General features: G+C 42.9%; 3 protein-coding genes across 5 annotated transcripts; 2 read left to right on the top strand and 1 right to left on the bottom strand.

Moving 5' to 3' along the window:
• Window positions 1–125: 125 nt before the first annotated feature.
• SAP18 (Sin3A associated protein 18) lies at window positions 126–3,249 on the top strand (the record flags this gene model as incomplete). The annotated part of the gene is made up of 4 exons (XM_084200961.1): window positions 126–239; window positions 457–566; window positions 1,971–2,093; window positions 2,768–3,249. The coding sequence occupies 4 exons, from the start codon at window positions 126–128 to the stop codon at window positions 2,922–2,924; spliced, it is 504 nt and encodes a 167-aa protein (XP_084057087.1). The 3' UTR covers window positions 2,925–3,249.
• Window positions 3,250–12,123: 8,874 nt separating this feature from the next.
• On the bottom strand, window positions 12,124–21,435 carry SKA3 (spindle and kinetochore associated complex subunit 3; the record flags this gene model as incomplete). The annotated part of the gene is made up of 9 exons (XM_084201017.1): window positions 12,124–12,157; window positions 12,971–13,089; window positions 13,227–13,442; window positions 13,653–13,843; window positions 14,553–14,656; window positions 16,289–16,712; window positions 18,647–18,812; window positions 19,691–19,755; window positions 21,333–21,435. 9 exons carry the CDS (start codon window positions 21,433–21,435, stop codon window positions 12,124–12,126), a joined length of 1,422 nt encoding a protein of 473 aa, XP_084057143.1.
• A 170-nt stretch (window positions 21,436–21,605) lies between these two features.
• On the top strand, window positions 21,606–23,156 carry MRPL57 (mitochondrial ribosomal protein L57). 3 transcript variants are annotated; one of them, XM_084226942.1, is made up of 2 exons: window positions 21,606–21,695; window positions 22,688–23,156. In XM_084226942.1, exon 2 carries the CDS (start codon window positions 22,693–22,695, stop codon window positions 23,002–23,004), a length of 312 nt encoding a protein of 103 aa, XP_084083068.1. In that variant the 5' UTR covers window positions 21,606–21,695; window positions 22,688–22,692; the 3' UTR covers window positions 23,005–23,156. The 3 variants fall into 3 exon arrangements, with proteins under 3 accessions (XP_084083068.1, XP_084083069.1, XP_084083070.1); XM_084226943.1 differs by having other exon boundaries at window positions 21,689–21,819; XM_084226944.1 differs by lacking the exon at window positions 21,606–21,695 and adding an exon at window positions 22,529–22,598.
• Window positions 23,157–23,395: the final 239 nt, after the last annotated feature.

The raw sequence follows: 23,395 nt of genomic DNA, 5'->3' as shown, positions 1-23,395 counted from the left end.
TACTTCCAGCGGCGGACTGCGCAGTTTCTCCCTACGGGAGACCCGCGGCTCCCTGAGGGCAGGGCGGTGCCTCACGCCTGGGGGAGGAGCCCCACCGGGCCCGCCCCCGCCCCTGCTCTCGCGAGATGGGCGGGGCGCGGCGCGACATCCGGGAGCGGCGCGGCAAGATGGCGGTGGAGTCGCGGGTGACGCAGGAGGAGATCAAGAAGGAGCCGGAGAAGCCGATCGACCGCGAGAAGGTGTCCAGAGTGTGGGGTGCTCGTGCCGCGCCGCTTCGCCGGCCGCTCCAGGGCGGACAGCGGGGGTGTGGGGGGGAGTGGCGAGCGTCTAGTGACGGTGTGAGGCCTCCGCGGAGGGGGGGGAGGGCGTGGCGAACGGCCCCTCATCCTAATCCCCTCCCCTGCGGCTCCTGGCTCCCATCCCCATGCTCATTCTCACCCCCACCTCGTCCCGCAGACGTGCCCGCTGCTGCTTCGCGTCTTCACCACCAACAATGGGCGGCACCACCGCATGGACGAGTTCTCCCGCGGCAACGTGCCCTCCAGCGAGCTGCAGATCTACACCTGGTGAGTGACAGCGCCTCTGCGCCTGGCCGTGCCGCCGGGCCTCGCCTGGGCCCCCGGCACCAGGGGGAGGAGCAGGGCTCCGGTCGGAGCAGGACACGCCGGGGAGCTTTCGCCGCCGCCGGTGTGGAGCGGTTCTGGCTGTGCCCTGGCAGCTGAGAGGGGGGCATCTCCGGAAGCACAGCTTTGTGCAGCAGTGAGCGCTCAGCCGCCGAAACTTAGTAAGGCTCAAGTGCCCGATTACTGCTGCCTGTAATTTAATTGGTGGCTTCTGCTGTGGCGGTGGTTATCACAACACATCTACTCAGCGCAGAGGTTCTCCTTTAATGTGTGTGTGTGTAGTTCAAATAACCCCGTTTTTCCAGTAGAAGCAGCTGTCCCAGAAGGCTTGAAATGTTGTGTGGATGGTTTGTAGGTTTAACTCGGACCTTTCTGAGAGTGGAGTAATGAGTTTTCTTTTTGCATGGTTAGGTTGCAATGCTTTAAAGAGAGCTGCTTTTTATCACGGTAAGATTTATTTTGGAGAACTGCCTCAGTCTCCATTGCAAACATATTAGGTTTTGTTTGTAATATTTTGAACAATGCCTTTGAAAAGGAATTATGCTGCTTTTTAAACTCTTCATGATGTTTGGCAGGGTTGTAACTAATACGTTGTGTAGTTGAATAAATCCATTTTTGTGGCTACCAAAGCATGCAGTTCTAATTTACTTCTAAGTGGGATTTATGGACTCTGTCCCAGCTGTTGGTGGTGTCTGAGTTGTTTCCCATCTGCAGAAGTCAGAATGGGCATTGTCTGTCAACACACTGCTTCTTGGTTGCCCGAAGCTCGGAGTGAGTGCACAGTCTGTATAATTGGAGATGCTTCTCTTGCAATGACTGAGTACTTTTGTTCTTGAAATTCTAGACATGAGCTTTAGCCCTGCTGAAGGCTGGGTAAAGGAGTGCTGTCTGCTGGGGCAGAAACAGAAAGCTATGTTATTTTTCTGCTTTTCTTACATTGCCTCTAATAGTTAATAACCTTATTTTAATACAGATGTCAGCTTAGGTGAGGAAACTCTTACACTGTGGCTTGTATGAATGTATTAAAAAATAAAAAGGCTCCTGCTGTTTAATTGGTAACTTTTCAGAGAGACCTGGAGATACAGATGTTGAAATGTATACAGAGATGAGGAGATTCATCTGAATGTCATAGACACAACTGCACTGGAGCATGTTGCGTCTCCAGTGTGCAGTAAGTGGTGAATTCTCCCAGGTGTTACAGTCAATAACTGTGGACAGAGGATATGCCAAGGCAAAGAAACATTTGGTTAGGTTGTAGCAATATATTTATTCAATCTTAAATGTTTTGAGAAACTTTTACTGTTCCTTTGAGAGTATGAAGCGCTTTGGTTTCTTTGTTTAATCTAGGATGGATGCAACTCTGAAAGAGCTGACCAGCTTGGTGAAAGAAGTTTACCCAGAAGCACGGAAGAAGGGCACACATTTCAACTTTGCAATTGTTTTTACAGATCTCAAGAGGCCTGGCTATAGGTAAATGGCATTTCTTCTCTGAGTCAATAGAACACTTTAGGCACCAGAACAGTAAATTATAAATTATCTTTCATTAACACTGATTTAAAGTTCAGAACCCGCATACCAAACTTCTGAAGTTCTGTATGATGACTGCTACAACCTCTAAATTGTGCTTGGTGACCATCCCTGTTAATGTGTTCCCAAGACTATGAGCCTGTGTGCTTGAAGGCTTTAGTTTTTATTGGCAACTGGAACATGGCCCTCCAACTTGAGATAATGCTTTGTTCCTGGTAGGTCTTGCACCTGAGGTACAGCAGTGATCTTGTAGCAGGTGTTTCTCTTCCAAAATGGCATGAGCTAGTCTTTGTCAGCAGCCAGTGGATGTACCCTGCTTTGAAATCTGGTGGGGTCTTGTGCTTTGTCTGAATGGCAGGGGGTAAGGGGTTCTCCCTAGTATTTAACATAATAGAGTAGAAGGCTTCTCTGTGCTGTCAGACAGAGCATTTGGTGTAGGTTTTCTTGGTGCACCCAGGATTGCAGAGAAAAACCCCAGCGTTTTGAGTACACAGCCACGTTTGTGCAGTGCAGGGAGTGGCATGGGAAGGGAGTTATGAGCCAGTGCAGTTCCTGTTTTGGACATCTGGAGAGATTGGCCACTGATAACTAACTTGCCTTTCCTCTACTACTCACAGGGTGAAGGAGATCGGCAGCACCATGTCGGGCAGGAAGGGCACAGATGATTCCATGACATTGCAGTCTCAGAAATTCCAGATAGGAGACTACTTGGATATAGCAATTACTCCTCCGAATCGTGCACCACCCCCATCAAGCCGCATGAGACCTTACTAAAGTCTTGCTTCTCTTTGTATGATTATGTATTCTGTTTACTCCTACTTGCTGTTCTAAAGCAGGCTTATTTTTTGCTGTTGTTGCTAAGTACCTGAAGACAAAGCTAAGCATTGTAGAAGAAAGTTAACTTTTAAACATTAAGTTTTAGTTTGTTTAGAAGAAACCCCTTCAGCAGTGCCATCATCCTATCCCTCATTGTTATAGTTTGAATAGTAAATTAGTGTGTCCCGTGTTCTGAAGACTTCCATGAAATACGACCAGGAGGATTACAGGTGTTCTGAAGTTTTTGTCTTGTTTGGAATAAAAATTGATGTTAATCCTTTAACTTTTTAGTGGTGTATCAATGCTCAAGGCTGCTCTGTGTTAGAAGTTACTGATGGTAACTGGGGGGTGTTGAGCAGTCTAGAATCTGAAAATGGAGGAAGGGGTGGCTCAGGGATCTCAGTTGTCCATGGGGCAACTGGAAGACTGGTATGTGGTGGTGTCTGGTACCTTAAAGAGCAGGATGAAGAAAGGGTGACCTGTGTCTCAGCAAAGTGGTACTCGGTGCTTGCCAGCTTGACTCGCTCTGTCACTGCAGGGGGAGAGGCTGAGATGGGCAGGTGCCTTTGGTCTTCCAGCAGGGTGCAGCTGTCCCTGGCTGACTGGGAGCATCCAGCTGGTCTGGGCAGGACGAGGGGCTTGGTTTCTGCAGCTTGAGCCCCTGTGTGCTAAGAGCAAGGCAAGGGCAGGAGTAGAAGCAGTAACTCATTAGAATCTCCACCTTCCTTGCCTAAGGCCTGAGCAGAGGCTAGGACTGAATTCAATGTTCCTGTCTGCTGAGGACAAGGTGTGCTTTCTGTCATGAAGTGGGATCTACATAGCTTGGTTTTTCTCCCTGCAGGAGTCCCTTGGTTCGGTATAGCCTGAGGGAGTTCTGCCCTTGGCTTAACCCTCTTCTGTCCCCCCCTTCTTTGGGTTCTAAGTTAGAGAGTTGCAATTTCAGCCTTCATAAATGTTTCTCATTTTCAGAGTCACCTATATCCGAGTACTTCTCCCCTAAGACTGAAAAGTGCTCCCCCACCTTTTTTTAAAGCGAGCTCAAGACACATGCTGCTTTATTAAGGACTGAGCCTGGAAGTGGCAGTGGAAGTGCCAGAGTTGGCATGGGTAGGATGTTTTTTTGTGGTGCAGTCACCTCTGGTGTGAGGCAGTGGTGCTCCAAATACTGATGCTGTGAGAAACCCACATGTTGGAACAGCTCAGGGACTTGTGTTACCAGGGACAAGCTTGCTCAGGCTGGGGACACTTGACAGACCTGGAGCAAAGGCCACTGCTAAGTGGCCTCACTGATTGCCCCAGGGCATCATTTGTCCTGCAAAATGAGTGTGGTGAGTAACCAGCATATAATTACAGAATTGCACAGCTCCCACCAAAGGGAAGGACAAACCTGCCATTAGAGGTACACAGGAATATGGGCATTTCCTCAGTTTTGTGTCCTGGTTTTGCTTTAATTGCATTTAAGGATAATTTTTAAATGTAGTCACTATAAAAGGCAACAGCAGCAATGGAGCCTGTGTCTGTGACTCAGCTGCTCTGGGAAGTGACTTGACTTTGCTGCTGGAATGGCAGACATGGCCAGGGAATGCTGGTGCCTGCCCAGCTAGCAGAGAAAAAGAACACCTACTGGCTTCCTATGTGGTGGCCCATGAAGCAAAATCACCAGGAAATGAAAGTGCAGAGCTGCCTTCAATAGCAAATACTTCATTCAGCTTGTTTGGTTAAAGAGTTTACCTTCCCTTGACTGCCATGAATGTAATGTCACCTGATCTCTTCCACAGCTGTTTCAGGATAAACATCTCTTGGATCTCTTGCTCACAAACACAGAAGGGTAATGTGGATGTGCAGAGCTCATTATTATGGGTAAAGACACTTGAGAGAAGAATGTACTTCAGGTTAGGGGTTTCCTATATCAATATATATCAGCTGGCAATCCAAGCTGATGGCAGCAGCTGTGGAAGCAGACAGCACCAGGGTACAACCATCCAGATGTGGCAAGAGGTGAAAGGGAATTGAAAGCTGTCACCAGCTGAGCTCCTTGTGCACAAGAGGAGATTCAGTCCCAGTAACCTGGTTGTGTTTGTCTCTGAATGCTGCTATAAAAGGTGAGGAGGGATATCAGTCCCTAAAAAGAGCAAAATATGTAGAGAAGTGGTTTGGGGAAATCAAAACATGGTCATCAGTGAACAATCAGTAGGCTCAGGAAGTGGTGTAGACAGCACTGCATCCAAATTTGTCAATCCACAGGATTTGCTTTGTAGACAGCAATTTGATGAGGAATTTTTGCCTCTCATCAAGACAGCTGGATAAGGTGCTTTCCTTTTTTTTTTTTTTTTTTGGATCCTTAAAGGCCTAAGAGACACAGCTTTGTTATATATCTATAGTGTCAATAGCAACCACTCCTCCAAAGCCTTTTTGTCTCCCACCTGAGTAAGGCAAAGAACTAGGATGACAGCCCTCCAGAAAACGTTTCCTGACTTTGACACTTCTCAGAGGTAATCCTTTCCCTGCCCAGCAGCACAGACAACTCTTGCCTCCTGCCCATGCTCTGCCAGGGATACCAACCACATCGACCCCCACCTCCCTTGCAGGTGTCTCTCCAGGCCTTCCCTTCTCCCTGTCCTTTCTCAGAGGGCCATTTTTCTTTGCCTCTAACCAGTGACAAACATCCAGATCCACTCCTGCAGGTCTCCAGCCTGCTCTGGCTGTAGCAGCAGGCCTGGTGAACTGTGCTCCCTGGCAGGGCCAGAAGCATTCCACATCCTGCCTGAAGGGTGCAGCACAGTCAAACAGACCCAGCTGCAGAACCAGGGTAACTTGCCTTAATTTCTTTTTTACCCAAAGTAGCAGCTACTGAAGGCTGCCCTGCTCCCAAAGATGGGACTTCTTCCTCTTCCTGTGTCCCTTCCAGTATGTCTTTCCTGCCTGTCTAGGTTTGGTTTGTCATGAAGGACTCTCTGCTGTGCTTCCCCAAACAAACTTGACTCTTAATTCTAATTTCCCCCCCTCATTTTGTGCACCTAAACCAATGCTTTTTTTCAATCTAATAAACAGAAAAGAAGGTATATCAATTTTTTTACACACCAAGAGGAAAAAAAAAATTTTTTCCTCACCAAGAATCTCCACACCATCAACCTTGTCACACCTTACATAAATATTGATGCCACTGTTGATCATTAGCCAGGCTTTAGTCAACATGGGGAGAAAAAAAGATTCTTTTCCACATGCTCAGGCCTTAATTAAGTTTTCACAGTCACCTTCTGATTTCATCACCCCTCCAGTACAGGCACATACAAGTGTATACACACATATGTATGTGCATCCACGAACAGGGACTACAGCATCAGAAAGCCAGCTCCTTTCCTGTAGTGGCAGCACAAGCCTGATATAAGTTCAGGCAGAGTACATCCTCTGGCTGCTGACAAAGATTAGCTCATGCCATTTTAGAAGAGAACACTTTTGGGAGAGGTCCTGGTGTGGAAGTTAATTCCCTCCTTAGTTTAAAGAGTGTGGACAGCTCACACACTTTTTCCCATAACCTGGGCAGCACCAGACATAGTCCTCCCTCCGTGTTTGCTATCTGACTGGAACAGTTGTGGTGAATTAAATTATACTTTACAGCTCTGGTCAAAAGCAGAAACACTGTGATGCAGCAGGAACATATTAAGCATTATCTGCAAGTTCTCACTTTGCAATGGAAAGCAGGAAAAATGAGGAGGTCTCTGAAATCTTGTTGTGTCAGAGCAGGTGACCAGTTATCTGCTGTTGTCTAAGCCCTCCTGTCTGGACTTTGTGCAACTCAGATGGGTTAAAAGCAAGAGTATCAGTTCCCCTTGAGGAATGTGCCTTGCAAAACACCCATGTGGCGTTGTGCACCTGGCCACAAACACCTGTTGGTGGTGAGGAGGTGCCTGGCTGGCACACTGAGGCAAGGTCCTAACTGCTTAAGGGCTGGGTTCAGAGAGGCTGGGGTGTTTGGGACCTTCCCTGGGGTATTTCCAGTCTCACAGACAGGCTTAAATAGAACAACTTGACCCAAAAACTCAGTTGACCTTCCTCAACACTCAGAAAGAAAATCCAGTGCAAATGACAGCTTCAAGGGCTCCTCTGGGTGAGCTCCTCCAAGTGCTGGCTGAGCTGTCAAATCCCCAAGCCGTGCTTCAGGGCAACACAAGGTAGTGTTTTCAGACTTAAAAAGACTTGGGGGTCTTTAACAGGGGCCTGAAACTGTACCTGGCCCAGGCTTTAGAAGACAGGAAGGGAAACTTCAACAGTGGTTTTAGGGAGGGCATTTGGGGAAGAGCACCAGGCACACAGCATTCCCTGATCCCCAAGTACCTGCTCAGCTGGGGCTGTGTAGAGTCCAGGTCAGGGTCTGCTGGCAAAACATGCCCCACTCCTGCTGCCTTTGCCTTAACAACTGCTCTGGGAGAGCAGGAGGCTTATGATAGAAAAGGAGAAGGGAAGCACATGCTTGTAGAAATACTGAAGGTTTGAAATAGGCCCCACCAGCCACAGCAGCCTACACGGCCAGGAACAAACCACACCATTCTGCACCTATGCATAGTGCCCTCTTCCAAGTGTTAGGTTGGTCCCAGCAGCTCTGTTCTCTCCAGCCCAATTAATACACAACCATCCAAGCAGTGGTCTCAAGGAGGGGGAAGGGGAGTTTGTGAGGAGCACAGTGGTGAAGAGGAGGAATTTCTTCAGCTGTCACTGAAGTGATTATGGAGGAACAGCCTTAGGCAACCTTACCAAAGCAGCCAGACAGACAGGATAGGATTAACCCAGCCAGGGAAGGAGGACATCCTGGCTCCCACGCTTGTCCTTTCCCTTCTCATGCTGCAACAACCATCAATGCCTTAGCAGGCAAGCAGTGATTTGGGTCAGTGCACAGCCCCTGAACAATCCTGGAAAACAGTAATTAGCTCCTGGTGGCTGGGTAAGAAGGAATGGATTACCTTGCAGTCACAACAGCTGTGACGTAACCAACAACCTATGGCATGGGACCTGCAGCTGGGGAGGGAAAGGTGGGAATGCGCAGAAGGCCCTAGACTGGCTTACAACAACTTCATAAGCAATCTAGAGAATGCAACCCCAGGGCTTTAAGCCAGGAATACAATATGCCAGAAATTATGGAAGCATCTGAACACCTTCCTGCTGACTATTCTGCAAACTACTATGCTTTCCTTGGCCCCTCCCCAGGATAAATGCCTGTGTGATAGAGCATCTTATTCCATGGACTATTTCCCATGCAGACACATTTGTGCTTCTTTTTTTAAAAACTCTTCACCTTGAGTTAGGCAAGTCAAGTTCAAAGAAATTCCTGGATCTCGTCAGCTCCTACTATGATGTCAACTGCCTCTTTGTAAAAGTAGGTATTAGTGTAAGAAAAGCATAAGGTTTTACATTTAAGATGATATAGGCAGCATCAGCCAATGCCTTCCTGGCAGAAAATTGTGCTCCTTTGGACTAACATACATGTGATTCCATAGTGTGGCCACTGGATATTGTCTTCGCTCCTTATAAACACCACAATATCTGTATTGTTGTCTCATGGGGAACAACAAGGTGCTCCCAAAACAGAAGGCAGATCCAACACCAGCTACAGCTGTTGATATAGCACGTGCAACCACCATGAGTGCTGGAACATTTGAATAGTGACAAGTTCTCAAAGCAAATGTGACATTTTACAGGAAATTTAAAGCAGCCATGGTGCTTTAAAAAAACAAGAAAGCCTGGACTCAAATTATTGCTCCAGTGGTTAATAAAATCTTCAATAAAAGCACAATGGGAATCACTAGAAGTAATCCTTGTCAATTATCCCTTTGACAACCATCTGGGAAGTTTCACTTCACTGAGAGACCTATAATTGTGTTCAACCTCAGGCAAAGTATTTCCCAGATAAGAAAGCACTGAACACCTTATTGAGGGGCTTCCTGGGCAGAACAGTTGAGATGCTCCTTTTGACAACAAATGGGATTAGGGGGAAATGCTTCTGTTAGCTGGACACATTTGATATACTTTAAAAAAAATAAATTAAGAACCACAGCAAATGAAGGAAAAGTAAAGGCTATGCTTTTTTGGTTACTTCCCAGATGTTTTTGAATACTGAAGAGCAATTTTGTGCTGGGTTCAATCTTTTCTGAGAGCAGGCGCTGCTAGGAGATGTGATCTCCTTTCTTACCCTTCCCTTACATCTGATCCAGCACTCACATAAGCAAAAGCTGAGCTTTACATTACTGTTGGGAAGGACAAACAAGATGAGAAAACAAAAATAATTAGCCTTTCCATGTCTTGACAAATGAAGAAATCTATTGTAAAACCGTACAACCCTTAAATTCTGTGCAAGGGAATTGGTGAAACAGCTTCTAGTGGAAACAGCCCCCAGTTAAACTAAATAAAGCACAACACAAAACCATACTCTCGCAATTTTGCTTGCTCTTACAGAACCACTCTGTTGCTATTACATAGCTACTATTTATCCAAACTGACAGGCCAATACTGTTAAAGAGATTCACCCCACAACAAATCAACCTGTAAAATCTCTTGCATCATTCCTACTTTGACACGTTATTAACTTTACAGCGCAGTGGGATGAGCCTTCTCCATCAGCTATACTGGCATAAGAGGCACCCCATGGCTGTATCTTTGGTTGTTCCAGTATATCAGATGGCCACACACCCACCTGTCCCACCCCCCATGCTACAGCACATTGCACAGGATTGCATCCAGGTGGGTTTTAACTGTTTTCAGAGGAGACTCCACTGCCTCTCTGGGCAGCCTGTTCCAGTGCTTACACGTTCACTGCTGTTATTTCCACTCCCCGCAAACCAACCCCCATCCCCCGCCACTCCCATTACTCAAACTACTGTTTAGGACATCCTGAAACCTAAAAGAATTTCAAAGGTGAAGTACAAAAAACTAAAACTAGTTTTTGTTTTGCTGCCATGACTTTATCTATCTCAGAGCAATGCTTTGCCTATAAAAAAGAACACAAATACAAACAACAATATTACATGTATTGGAGTAATATTGAAGACAAGAAAAACAAAACAGATGGATACAACTTCATTTCTTGATTCCAAAAAGTCTCATCCCTGTATCATGTCACAACAGCTTGAGCAGACCAAAAGATTTTAAGGTTGCAATTGTCATATTGAAGATATTTGTTAATAATATGTAGCAGAAAATTTTAATAGGCAAGCAAAATTATGCAAGTACCTTGCAGTGAGAAACTCGGCACTGCAAGGTACAGCTCCACACTTCCCTAATGGAGGAAAGCACAGTGGAGTGCTGGGTTGTTCTCAAGTTTAGGGAAAAGACTTCTCTAAGCCCTTTTGTGAATTTCGTTAGTTGAAGGCAGGGAGAATACAGCAAGGTCTGTAGTAGCGCTTCTTGTTCCATTTCATGTTAAAAGGGTATCAGGCTTGCTGCAGGGCAAGAAAGAGACTGCAGGCTGTGAAATCCCTCCTGTTTAGTGCTGGTAAATCTGTCTGGTTGAAACTCTCTTGCTCTGCAGCAAGAATACTTTGTACCTTTCCAAAGCCATGAAATTCCAGAACCAGCATTTACCCCATCAGGTTTTAATCTATGAAAAAGCTGGAAGCAGGTGTGGCCTTCACTCTGAGGAGGATGGGTAGAACAAATAAGTGTTCTTATAGCAGACACCAAGCATTTGAGACAGATTTATTTAGTATCCAAAAGTGTTAATTAAGCTCACAGACTGACACATTAATATATACATAATTTTAAACAGAAACTAGCATTTTCAATGACAGCGTGCTCAGGTCAGAACTAGTAGAAAATCACCATCTCCAATTAATTTGATGTATGCTTATCCTGGAAAATGACTGTAATAGCAGGAAAAAGGCACCTTTACTTGTTAAGTTTTAACCAGGACAAGTTTAAGCAAATGAAATACTTGTGGGCTTCTCTAGATGTTTGCATATCCTGAAGACTTAAAAAAAAATGTGGAGCTGAGTTCAGAAAAACATCCACTTATCCCCATCTCCTGCGACAGTCTCTCCCTTCTCATGTGTTGTATGTTTGCCCTCACATAAATGACAGAATTTCAGTTATGAAACAGAAGACAAATAGTAAGAACAGTCCCAGAGTCACTTAGAGGAACAGCCGGCAATGAAAACACCAAATTGGCTCCAAACAAGGATATGGAGCTGAGTTTTCTGGTGGAAAACAATACAAGTGCTGGTAGGAAAAAAAAAATCCTAATTACTATGACTACCAAAAGAGTCCCAAACAGCTCTGAGAACTTCAGCTTGGTCAGCTACTACAGGGTTAGATGTGCACATTTAGAAGTGACACCAGCACTGAAGAGAATATACACAGCAGCAGCAGGAGAGGAAGCAATCACATACAGGCCTGCCAGCAGATTCTTGCAAGCAGCTGAAGATACACAAAACCAGTAACAATTGCACATTTTCAAATGATTCACAGCAGAGCCGGAGTCACCTTCCAGGACTACAAAGAAACCAGATGCATAGCACCTGATACTATGTTGATGCATAAAGAAAGAAGCTGCATGGGAAATCCCTGTCTGCCAGAGCAGTAACAGTCAGTCTGATGCAGGGATGTGTCAGATATGTCTTAGCACTGCAGAAAGGACTTAAAGCACACAACTGCTTTAAACAGTAAAGGAGGAATTCCTCTTCCAATACAAAACAAATTTACTCGTTTCTCTTGAAGATACCAAATACTGTTGAAGTACCAGACTTCAGCCTCAGCCCTGTAAGGATGTAGAGTCACCAGAACAGCCAGAGATATCCACTTGCTTTTTAAAGCAATATACTGGACTTTCCTATTATCATAATCTAACTGCGCTCTCTACAGCCTACTGCAAATGCAATCCTACAGAACAAACAACTGAAGCACCACCTTGTACATGGATCTCCATTCCTCTTTCCTATTTAAAACACCTCAACACATTTTGCCAATAATGTCAATAGAAAATTAAGCACAAGCTGTTAGTTCAAACAAGTTCATCCACATCATGGAAAAAGAATTGTTCTCCATTAAAAAAGCCTTTTCTCGGTATGGCTCTTTCTTCCCACCAGTATTTCCTTTTGCTTTTTGAACTTGTTATGATTTGGTAACAAGATCCGTGAATGTGAAAGTTTCAACAGTGGTCTTCAGTTTCATTTCAGATGTTTGTCTTGAAAACTCCACGATATCCTCTAAAAATATACCCAGATGTGTTTGTGAGCATATTTAAATCATATTTGGAATTAGCAGAAGACAGAAATATTGAAAACTTGTCTTTCTTATCTTGACAACAAAAAATGAAGGGTCAGCTAAAGTGAGATTACTCAAATGGATTCCAACTCCCAAGTATAGTAAGATACCAACTTTTACCAGTGTCACTCTGGGTTGTTGTTCCTTACAGGTTCCTTGTACCTCGTATTTAAATAATCTTTACAGACTCTAAGTGTAACAGATAATCAACAGGCATATATATATTACAGTGAATCAGGAATATGTATGCTTTAAGTTGTCATAAAAACAGATTTATATTCAAGCTGATAGTGTTCTTTATAAAACTATAACTCAATTGTTCTAAGATTACTCATACGTTTTGTAGTTTTTAATTTATTTTGTCTTTACCAACACAAATTTGAAATCACTTCTCACTTAGATACTCTTCACCAAACTCTTTTATTTTATTGCCTAAATTTATCCAGAAAGCATTCATTGGTGCTTTCATTGCCACAAAGCAAAGTATACCTACAGATAAACCTACAGTAAAAAAATCTGCCTTTTTTTTTTTTTTTAATTTGGGAGGATCCAAACACACCATCAGCTATAATATTTGTTCTTTACAAACAGGCAGTTATACACCATGCCAAATCCCCAGTTATTTAGTCACAGAAACAAGAGCTGTTTTGATAGTCAAATAGCAAGCAACTACATGAATTTCTAAGTGCATTAGTGCCTCTTCGTACCTCCTACAAATTAAATTACTTAACCAAATTTGTGAAGTGCAATCATACCTGTTCTCTTTGTTGCTGTAATCAGCGGAACTACTTTCATATCTTGTAGTATTTCCTGCCTTGGTCTCCATTTCCTTGGTTTTAGAAGAGTCTACCTTATTATTATATTGGGAAAGCATCTATAGGAAACATTAAATAGGAATAAAAAGAATTACCTAAGAACTCAAACCAGATGGATTACAGATAGAACTAGGTCCTTTTAATTCTAGTATTTTTATATTAAAATTAGTTAGGGGAAAAAAGCATATTAGCTAACCTTTAGAACATTATCTGGTATCCGTGTTATTTCTGGAGGCGGAGGAGTATTGAGTAAATGGTCATAGTGTTCCAGTTTGGGAGGGGAAGGGTCCCCAGTATGTTTAAGATACTCATCAGAGCTTGCAGCAAAAGGAATTCTTTCTTCTTTGTATGGTGTATCTTTTGCATCATTCTTTGTCACTGACTCAAGCTTCCCCCCTGGTGTTACCTGCTGCTGCAAAAGAGGTATTAAATCCTTTCAGTTAATTTGCTTATGTTAGGTAAAGTATTTAGTAAATGTTCTTACATAATTACTATTAGAAAGAACTTCTATAGTGACATAAGAAAAAATAGTACTGGAAAAGAACCGCAAAAGAACCCCAAGCCGACATTTCAAAATCTGCTTATAGCAACGTGTGTGAAAATGTACATAATTGCTATTTACTACCTTAGCTTCTGCTTTTAGCCATCTTGTTTGAAAATCTGGACACTGTGGTGTTGCTGCATGACTGGGAAGAGGCAGTTCCTTTGTCTCTGGTGACCTTGATAACACTGTATTATTTGTTTTGGAAGAGTCCTTCACATCAGGAGTACAGAACACAAATACCATAGGAGAAGCCATCCAGTCAGCTGCTGCTATCCAGGGTGAGCAAAATAAAATTAAAAATATATTTGTACACACACACAAACACAACTACTATCAGTTCCAGTTTCATTTTCTAAAACATGTGTATCCTTTTAGTTGATACTTTGCTTGATCCATCCAAATTACAGTATTCCTTAAAGGGAGGTAATGCAAAGTAGTCATTCTAGTCCCACTACTCAATATAACTGAAGAAGCCCAACTTAAACCAGCATTGCTTTACCTTCTCATTTTCCTCAATTGTCACTATGTTTGTCTCAAGATTTATAAAATAACCTATTTCTCCTCTCTAAAAAGTTTTAGCATTAATCTTGAAAGTCTTAAATTACAGTCTTGCTAGCCCCTTTCTTTCCTGTCTTTAAAGAGATCCAATAGGTATTCTCAGGAAAAAAAAAAAGCTAAATTGGCAAATAAGCATTTTTAATTCAAACATGCATAAGCTGCAGTTCAATTATTAACTCCTCTGCATAATTCCAATTGGATATGAGTACAAGAATGAGAAAAAATTTATAGGGAGTAAGAAACTCTCCCATAGAGGCCACCAACATTTTTTAGACATTACTACTCATACAGTGACCTGCCTTGAATTAAACATATTTAGCCAGAAACACAATTTAAGTTAACCAATGTGTTTACAACGTACTTGCACATGCATTCTGTAAAAATTCATATGTATATTAATATAATATATTTTTAACTTACCATTCTCAGCTCTCTTACTTGATTTTGACACAGGAGTAACCATGATTTCCTTGATGGTCATTTCTGGCAAATTCCCTCCATTATCATCTCCTCTTTTAACCAACCTGAAAACCAGAACCAAATCCCCAGTTAGCTCTCAAGTATTATGAAGAAGTCACAATTAAAGGAATATTGCCAACCTAGTTGCTTTTCTAGTATCCATTTATGAATATGCAAGTAAAAAAATTAGTTTTCTCAAATATGCATTTTTAATAGATTTTTTTCATGTGTGGTTCTACTGCAGTTTGTGGTATGCAAATGTTCAGTCCAGCCACAAATGATCAAATACACTGAGATTTCAGTCTAAGGCATTAAGAAAAAACCCAAATGTCCAGGGTACAACAAATGCGAGAGATGATCAGTTCTGTGTTTGGAGTTTTACTTTGAACTGCCTGTTCACTATGAAATTATACAGAACCAGAGAAAATCTTTTCTGCTTTTAAACTAATAAGGGTCTTGTGAACAGGAAAAGATTTTTAATTGAATTTTAAAGTTTAACTAAAATTGTTTATCTTAATCAAATACTATAGAGCTTTCAAGTAATTTTAGTAGTTACATAACTATTTAAAAGGAGAGATCCCAAAATTATTTTAAAAGAAAATTTAGTGATTTCAAAGTGACAAGCTATTTAATATCGATTCCATAACACTGGAAACAGAAATTTTAAAATTTTTTTTTTCGTATCCAAGACCTCTAGTGAAAAAATAGCAAATACAGTTAAAAGAATACTAGGCAAAAAGTGGAAACTCACCTAACCTACACACAAATCTGTCTCTTTAAAAAAAGTTACATTAAATGTTTAAAAAGTAATCTTAACTATCATAACCAGATTTAGATCTTCTCTACAAAATGTCTAAGCTGAAACAAACCCTCAATAAACAGTATAGGCAGTATATTTTACTTAGAAGAACAAATCTCAAATTTTGGGTTAAATAAAAAAAGTAACTTTTCAAGTCAGTTTTGTCTTTGAAGTCTTAGAGGTAGTTGAAATCATATGATTTTTAGTTTTTACAATGAGTAGAACCAGTAGAATTTTTAAAGTTGTTTTCATGCATATGATCCTTGTTTTCAAAACGCTTTCTCTAAATATCAAATATTTAGGTAAATTTAAAATGGAACATATTGCTAATACTAACTATAAAAACATGACCTATTAACTATGCGCATGACCTCACTGCTGCAATTATTTTCTTTTATAATTAGAACAGTGAAAACCTACAGAAATCTTTTCAACAGAAGACTGGAGCAAAAGGAATAACCAGTAAGGTGGGGCTTATGTTATAGAAGCACTGTATTGTCTCTAAATTTACTGAATGCTTTACAAACTGTTTTCTGTTTATACTAATAAAGCTTCTGCAACCTTTACACTGGCTGTGTAATATCTATGGCAGACAAGCCCAGGCTCAAACCTTTGGTCACATTGTATTTTTCTCTTTGTAAATACATTGTGTATGGATGATTCTTATGGTGCAGTCAAGGCAAGGAGCACAGCAGATGTATTTCATGACAGCATCTACCACTGCAACGGGTATGTGAAAAGATGTGTAGGGAATTAAATGACACAGGACCCAGCACCTGAGGGATAACAATCATCCACCTCAAGACAAAGAAAAGGACAATAGGAGCAAGAAAATAGTAATGCAAGAAGAAAACACAGAAAATCCAGTAGAGAAACAATTTGAATTCCAGCAACTTACTTTTTGATTGCCTGAGAAGTTTTCTGAATAAGTGACATCGTATAATCTTCATTCATACACATGGTATGTTCACTAATGCCAAAGTGCTCAAGTTTTGGTGTCACACACTCATAGTCATCCATCTTCAGCTTACATTTTGGTGTTTTGGGCAAAGCCTGCGGTGTTCGCAGTCTTAGCGGAGTCTCATTCTTGGCCTTTACCTGACGCGTGCTCGTGGTGCGCTGCGCTTTCAGCGCGCTCCAAGGCTGGGAGAAGGCGTACTGTGAGAGACCAAAGTCAGAGAGCTGCGGGTTACGCAGCGGGTCTTTGGGCAACACTGGCTTCTCTGTAGAAGCAGATACGTGAGGTACATCATTTGCTTTTTCTTCATCAGATTTATTCTGCACAGACATTGCTGATTCACTGTTAGCTTCATCTTCCTCTTCTTTTTAAGAAAAGAAATGAAAAAAAAATTATGTCAGAAGTTTCTGCTTTAAAATAAATTGTGACACTTCCCCAGTATTCAATTTCTTTTACTTGTTGTTGCAAAAAATAGATTCCTTCTTTCACTATAAAGTACTGAACCTGAAGCTACAACAGGTATCAAAAGCTCATATGGCTAAGCTATATTTATAAGTCACACATTTATTGAGTTTCACTTTATTGGTAAATATTATTTCTAGGGAAAATGAAATTCAAAGCTTTTTACATAAGTGTATTTTTCTCCCTGCATGGAGATGAAAAGGTTTTCAGGAAAGAGCAAAGGCTGCAGACAGTACTAAAATTCTCATTCTTCAGAAAAACAGCATTGAGGAAAAGTTAGAAAGCAGCCACTAAAAACTTGTGAAGGGGAACAGCTTTTTTGGTAACAAGAGTTCACTGCAAAAATATGTAAATGTGTAATTTGTACATTTTTGGAGTTAGATAAACCAAAACACCCCAAAATGTTTGTTAATTTCTGCATGATATAGTAAGTAAAAGACAATGAATATGGTAAAGGGTCTGGAGCACAAGTGCTGTGAGGAGCAGCTGAGGGAGCTGGGGGTGTTTAGCCTGGAGAAAATGAGGCTCAGGGGAGACCTCATTACTTTCTGCAACTGCCTGAAAGGAGGGTGCAGCCAGGTGGGGATGGGTCAGGCTCTTCTCCCAGGTAACAAGTGATAAGACCAGAAGACACAGTCTTAGGCTGCACCAAGGAGGATTCAGGTTGGACATTAGCAAGCATTTTTTCACAGAATGGGTAATTAGACATTGGAATGACTTCCCAGGGAGGTGGAGGAGTCACTGTCCCTGAAGGTGTTTAAGGAAAGACTGGACACGGCACTTAGTGCCCAGGTCTGGTTGACTTAGTGATGTTGAGCCACAGGTTGAACTTGATGATTCAGAGATCTTTTCCAATTTAAATGGTTCGGTGAGGTGGGTAGGGGGAGGGAGGCTATTTGAAGTAATATATCTACTGGTGTGCAGTGGTGTTATGTCTTCAGATACACTTAGCTTAAAAATACAATTAAAAAAAATTAATTTAACCTTGTAGCTCTGTTTGGAGACTTTTTTAAAGGCAAAGAGTATAGGAAGAAAGGTACTATAAAAAACTAAGAGCCTTTTGCCCTATCTGTGTAAACAGCTATAGGAGTTTAACTTGGACATCAATATGGTTCACAACCATAATTTTGTTTTGTGTAATGACTAGATAATGCTCAGAGAAAGTTAAGACCATGTCAAAAGCTTTTTGAACCTAATTGGGCCCTTGATAGCAAAAGGAGTATGTGCAGTATTGACAGGTGTAGTACTTCAACTCATTTGGCACCAGATTTTTCAGATGGTTCTATGCACTTTTTCTGACTGGATTAAGGACCTCCTTCCCCTCCAGTGATCAAGGTACTACCGCTTGTCACATGTCACCTAATTCCTGAACATTCTTGTCCCATTTATGCTGTGAAATTTTAAGATTTTAACACTTAACACTTTCAGATTTTCTCTAGGGTGATTTAAGTTAATGAAACCATCACATGTCAATACAAACCAGCTGAGGTGCATCTACAGTAGTTCCTCATGCATGAGAAGCTGAATCAACATAAGTCTCTGGGTTATCAAAACATACTTGCTAACATGTTTTCTGAATAGTTATTACTGAAAAAACCCCAAAATCCAACGCACACTAACCGAAAGGCATGCCAGAAGATCTAATTCCGAGTGTTTGTGTTTTGGTTTATTCTTACAGCACCAATCACAACAAAATTTACCCTCTGGATATTATTATAAAGCAAATAACATGGATCTCCTTGATCTCCTAATTAACAGAAATATACACATAGCTAAAGAGAAACATTTTATAAAATGATACTTTTCTTCACATACTGTATTGACAAGAAGCATTACCTGTAGAGTCTTTGACGTGTGGTTTGTAGCCATATTTCTGGAACAGCTCTCCTATTTTTCCAAGATCTGCTGCATTTCTTTGCATCAAGATTTCACTTGCCTTCATAAACTCATGAACTGCCTTTTTTTCCGAGCAAATCTTACCAAGACTGGCACTAACATCTTCCTTTTGGGACAGAGACGGGAACATAGAAATATGTTCAAATCATCACATGGTAGTTTACACAAGAAGCATTTTGGGCGTAAGTATTCAATCACAATTCAGATGAAGATAAGCAGCGAATTTAGGTCCTTTCTATACCTGAAAACCATCAGTATATATACCTGTGGAATACCAGGAACATATAGAGCCCAAGAGTATGGAAACTTATAAAAGTAACTGTAATGACAGTTCGCAGTATGATAACTGCTTACTGGTAACCTTGCCAAGGAAATGATATGCTTTTACTGAAAAAAATATGATGTAAGAGGGATTAGTTTGGACTCTAACTCCATATGTACAAAAAATCAGTGCAGAGCAGAAGGTAAATCTCACGTTTACACACTCAATTATTTCTATATTGCTCATTTCTATTACCCATTTTTTCTACTTTTGTATAAGAAATTGACAACATTTTTCACAAACTTAACTGATTGGCTGAAGGTACTGAAACTTCTGTGAAGATTGATTTTATTCTAAAAGTTGGTCATGGAAAACAAGCAAGCTTATCTCTTTTGTTGGGAGCTGCTGTTCCCGAATCATTCTCCTCATGCCTTGGCACCAGTCCAACTTCCTTGTAACCTTTGTTCCCCGCTTACCTGAGTGACAGCCTTGACTGTAAACTAAGAAATATTGCTAAACCTACTTTGGGTCACCAAGTTTTTGGGAATTACCCCAATATCCATGGCCATTATGAGGACTTAGATGTAAGTAAGTAAAAATAAGGGTTATAACTACTGACTAACAAAGTTGAATTGTGGCTTAATGACCAAAATAGAACCATAAGTTTATGGAACATGCACACACATGTAATTTTTCAAGAAGGAAGCAAGTTAAGATGTTACCTTCTGAGTCTTGATTTCACCATGGAAGTCATGCAAGACTGTGAGTGGAGATTCATCTTCATAGTCTTCAAGATGAATGTTCACATAAAAGAGTTTAGAAAGTAAAAGGGGTGTCTTAGTGTTTTAGCATGAAAGTAACATTCTACATGGCAATTTCCTGCATTAGCAGATGAGCTGTCAATGTGCTCTCACAGCCCAGAAAGCCAAAATGCGTCCTGGGCTGCATCCAGTGGTGGGCAGCAGGGCCAGGGAGGGGATTCTGCCCCTCTGCTCTGCTCAGACCCCACCTGCAGGGCTGCATCAGCTCTGGGGTCCCAGCACAGGGAGGGCAGGGATGAGTACAGAGGAGGGATACCGGGATGATCAGTGGGATGGATCTCTCAGCCTTTCCTCTCCTGCAAGGAAAGGCTGAGAGAATTAGGATTGTTCAGCCTGGAAGAGCGGACTCTTCAGGATGAACTAAGTGCAGCCTTACAGTACCTGAAGGGAGCTCACAAGAACGATAGAGGAGGACTTTTTTTACAAAGGCATGTAGTGACAGGACAAGGGGGAATGGATTCAAACTAAGAGAGAGAAGATTTAGATTAGATATTAGGAGGAAGTTCTTTGCTGTGGGAATGATGAGGCTCTGGAACAGGTTGCCCAGAGAAGCTGTGGATGCCCCACCTCTGTAAGCATCCAAGCTCAGGTTGGATGGGGCTCTGAGCAACTTGGTCTAGTGGAAGGTGTCCCTGCCCATGGCAGAGGGTGGTAACTAGGTGATCTTTAAGGTCCATTCCAACCCAAACTATTCTGTGTTTCTATAATATTAGAGAAGTTGGATTCATAACCTAGACAGAGTCTCAATATAGACAAAAGCAAAGAGAACTAGTTCTTGTCAGGCACTTCACACAGCAAAAAACTGCTCTTTGTACAGCGTGTTAAACTCCACAGAGAAACTGCCCAGGCTTTCACCTTAATGTTGCAGCTAATACTGTATATGACGGATACTAATAAAGCAAGTAGGTCCCCAGGCTGTCAAGAATTACTTGTGTTAAAATTTAATCCCTAAAGAGGTTGGATGAAATCAGAAAAAAAGTGATATGGAGACCAGTGAAAAGCAAATCTCAGCAGAAAATTGAATTCTTCCATCGTATTTGCACGTGGACAGATGCATTGCTCACTTACAAAATGCAGCAGACATCACTTTTTTTTTTTGGAAACCAAGGCTAATGCAAATAGTGTAAAAGTGTGCACCTGCTACGTGACAAGACATAGCACAGAGAAAAACACAATTAGAAGCCTGAGCTATCTGTCCAGAGAGAGAACATGCCCTGCAAACATTTTCCTATATCGAGCCACGAAAAGAAGGAGAAGCAAGAACGTGATTCCCTTTTCACTCCGGTCATCCTGTTTTTCTCCGTGACAAAAAACTCACCCACCCACCCACAAAGGAGCTCAGAGAGACAACGAGACGAGGAGGAGCCCAAACAATTCCCAGCCGAGCAATTCCCAGGCTGACCTCCGGGCCCACCAAAGGCGCTCCCAGAGGAGCACAGGGGACAGTGGCAGGCGGGAACGCAAATCCCGCAAGGAGCTCCGAGGAACAGCTGCGAAGCCCCCAGGCCCAGGCGTGCGGCCCGCGGCCGCGGGCTGCTCTTACCCGCGTCCTCCCGGAGCATGGCCCGCTCCAGCTGCTTCACCTCCTTCTCCACCGTGAGGGCCAGCTCCCGCAGCTTGCCGAAGAAGCTCCCGGTCACGTCCATGGCTCCAGGCGGGGGAAGCGGAGCACGGGGGCAGCGGGACCGGGGCGGCCCTGAGCGAAACCGAAACGGGCCGGGCCGAGCCGGGCGGCGCGCGCCGCTGAGAGGCTTCAAACTGCCGCCAGCGCGAGCCCCATTGGTGCCGCCCGGCCCCGCCCGCCGCCGCCGCCTCTCGCGCGAGCCGCGCTCCCCGCCCGCCCTCCCGCTCGCCGCCATCTTGGCTCCTCCGCGGGGGCTGGCGCCGCCGCCGCCGGAGCTTCCCGGTGAGTGAGGCCGGGAGGGGAATTGGGGACTGGGGCCGCCGTGCCCCCTTGGATACCCACGCCTTCGCTTCTAAGTCGGGCCAGAGAGTGGGACTCCGGCATACAGCTGCACCGTGGGAACGGGGTGGGTTGGCTTCTATTAGCGGCAGTGCTGGTTTGTGCCGTACCAGAACTGCTGGGGTCACTTCTTGGTCACGGCTGACAGAGTTCAGGAAGGGTTTGGACAACTGTCAGAGACATGGTGCAGTTCCTGGGGATGTCGTGTGCAGGGCCAGTTGGACTCGATGACTTGTGGGTCCCTTTCAACTCCGCGTATTCTGTGATTCTGTAAAGCGGATGAAATCCCGTGTAGTGTGAAACCTGGGCATTAGCGGGTGTGGGACTAATGAACAGCTTAACAGAGAGCATTTGTGTAAAGTTTAAACGTCATTCGGCCTTTCCTGCCCCTTACACCCAGCGCCTTGTGTCAGGGTCTATTGGTGCTTTCCGCTTACGCCACTTGGTCTAATTCAGGATATTGCTTCTCTCTACCAACCAGATTTCCCTCGGTCAGGATACAACACTAGGTAATTACATACTAATAAGCTTACGGAGAGACTGTAGTCCAAAACCTAATGCTGAGGAAGAGCCAGATTTGGATTGAGAAGTGCTCTGTTCTGACAACACAGCTATTTGAAAAAGGCATGAGTTGAAGTGAACCCTTCGTTCTTGAGTATCTGTGACTAGATTTTTCTCAAACAACTTATGCTTTAATTGCAGTGTAAGGATCACTGAATAAATTCTTAAGTTACATAGATTTCTATTCTTGTTTTCTGATTCTGAAGTTTCCAGTGTATCTGGCCTTGTGCTGCCTGCTGTGATGGTTACCAGGCTCTTCAAACCAGCCAGCTAAAAGGCAATGGAGTGAGTGCAGGGCTTTTTACCTGTCTTGTCAAAGTTTTATTTTTGTCCCTAAGGTAATGAGTATTTTATATTTCTGTTTACGTTTTAAGGCAAAATGTTTTTAACAACAGTATTACTGCGGAAGAGAATTCCTGGAAAACAATGGATTGGAAAGTACAGGCGACCAAGACAGGTTACCATTTCAATGAAGCAAGCAATGGTCCGAAGGTTGGAAATTGAAGCAGAGAACGAATATTGGCTCAGCCAACCTTACCTGACACAGGAACAGGAATACAAACACAACATGGAAGAGAGACGTGCCAAGTGGGAAGCTTTCAAAAGCCTGAAACAAGCCAAGTTTCCTGAGCACAGATACATCAGCGATCATTTAAACCACTTAAATGTAACAAAGAAGTGGACATGTTGAATAATACAGCATATTTGTATTTGGCACATGTTGTGCACTATGCTGGGATCTGCTCTCATACCTGTTATGGTATTTCACTGTAATTAGGGTGGGTGACAAATAAGATGTTGCTGTGGTGTAAAAAATACTACATTAAAAGTAGTCCTCTGGAATAGTGTATGTTTTATTATTATTGCTTTGTTAGAGAAGTTCTTTGCTTGCCTCTCTACCAACTGCCCACCCTCTTTTCTTCAGGGCTTAAACATCAAGTTACCATGTGCAATGGTGGTGATTTATAGATAACCTAGTTTAGCTTCAGCTATCCATAACCTAGATAGCTTCAGTGATTGCCTTCCGAAAGCCTGGAGAACACTCCTGTGTTGAAAGGGCTCATCTGCTGGTACTGGCCACG

The sequence above is a fragment of the Fringilla coelebs genome (genome assembly GCF_963513975.1).
Source record: "Fringilla coelebs genome assembly, chromosome: 2".
NCBI classification, from domain to species: domain Eukaryota; kingdom Metazoa; phylum Chordata; class Aves; order Passeriformes; family Fringillidae; genus Fringilla; species Fringilla coelebs.
This window is presented reverse-complemented; position numbering and strand designations above follow the sequence as displayed.